This window comes from Poecilia reticulata, linkage group LG12 (assembly GCF_000633615.1).
Source record: "Poecilia reticulata strain Guanapo linkage group LG12, Guppy_female_1.0+MT, whole genome shotgun sequence".
Lineage (NCBI taxonomy): Eukaryota > Metazoa > Chordata > Actinopteri > Cyprinodontiformes > Poeciliidae > Poecilia > Poecilia reticulata.
The window spans coordinates 26,258,376-26,258,865 of NC_024342.1; the positions used below are offsets into that span (position 1 = coordinate 26,258,376).

At 56.1% G+C, this 490-nt stretch overlaps 1 protein-coding gene across 2 annotated transcripts in view; it reads right to left on the minus strand.

The window, feature by feature from the left end:
• LOC103474111 (phosphatidylinositol-4-phosphate 5-kinase-like 1) overlaps positions 1 to 416 on the minus strand; it is a 6,331-nt gene extending 5,915 nt beyond the window's left edge. For both annotated transcript variants that reach the window (XM_017307949.1, XM_017307950.1), the window contains exon 1: positions 250 to 416. In XM_017307949.1, coding sequence (XP_017163438.1) covers positions 250 to 307 — 58 coding nt within the window. In that variant the 5' untranslated portion in view covers positions 308 to 416. The remainder of the gene's footprint in view (positions 1 to 249) is intronic.
• Between the last annotated feature and the right edge of the window lie 74 nt (positions 417 to 490).

A 490-nucleotide genomic window follows, 5' to 3' on the forward strand; every position in this document is an offset into this window, starting at 1 on the left:
ACTGAACTGATTTACACTGAACTGATCTGAAACGAACTGAACTGAGCTGAACTGAACTGAACTGAACTGAACCAAACTGAACTGAACCAAACCAAACTGAACTGAACCGAACTGAACCAAACTGAACTGAACTGAACCAAACTGAACTGAACTGATTTAATCTGAACTGAACCAATCTGAACTGAACCAAACTGAACTGAACTGATTTAACCTGAACTGATCTGAGCCCAGAGCATGAAGGCTGCTGACCTCTGACCTCCGGGCCGGCTTGGGGAGCCACCAGGCGGCGTCCCTCTCCACCAGGCATGATGCTGCCGACTCACCGCTGGCGGTGTGTGTGTGGCGGCTGCCAGGCCCTCCTTCATCCTGCAGGTCAGGCCGTGGAAGTCGTGCTGCTGGTCGATCTCGAACAGCCCCAGGAGTTTCCACCGCTGCCTCAGGCCGCCCCAGCGCCGCCGCTGCCTCACCGTGCCGGATCGCGGCGCCGGCG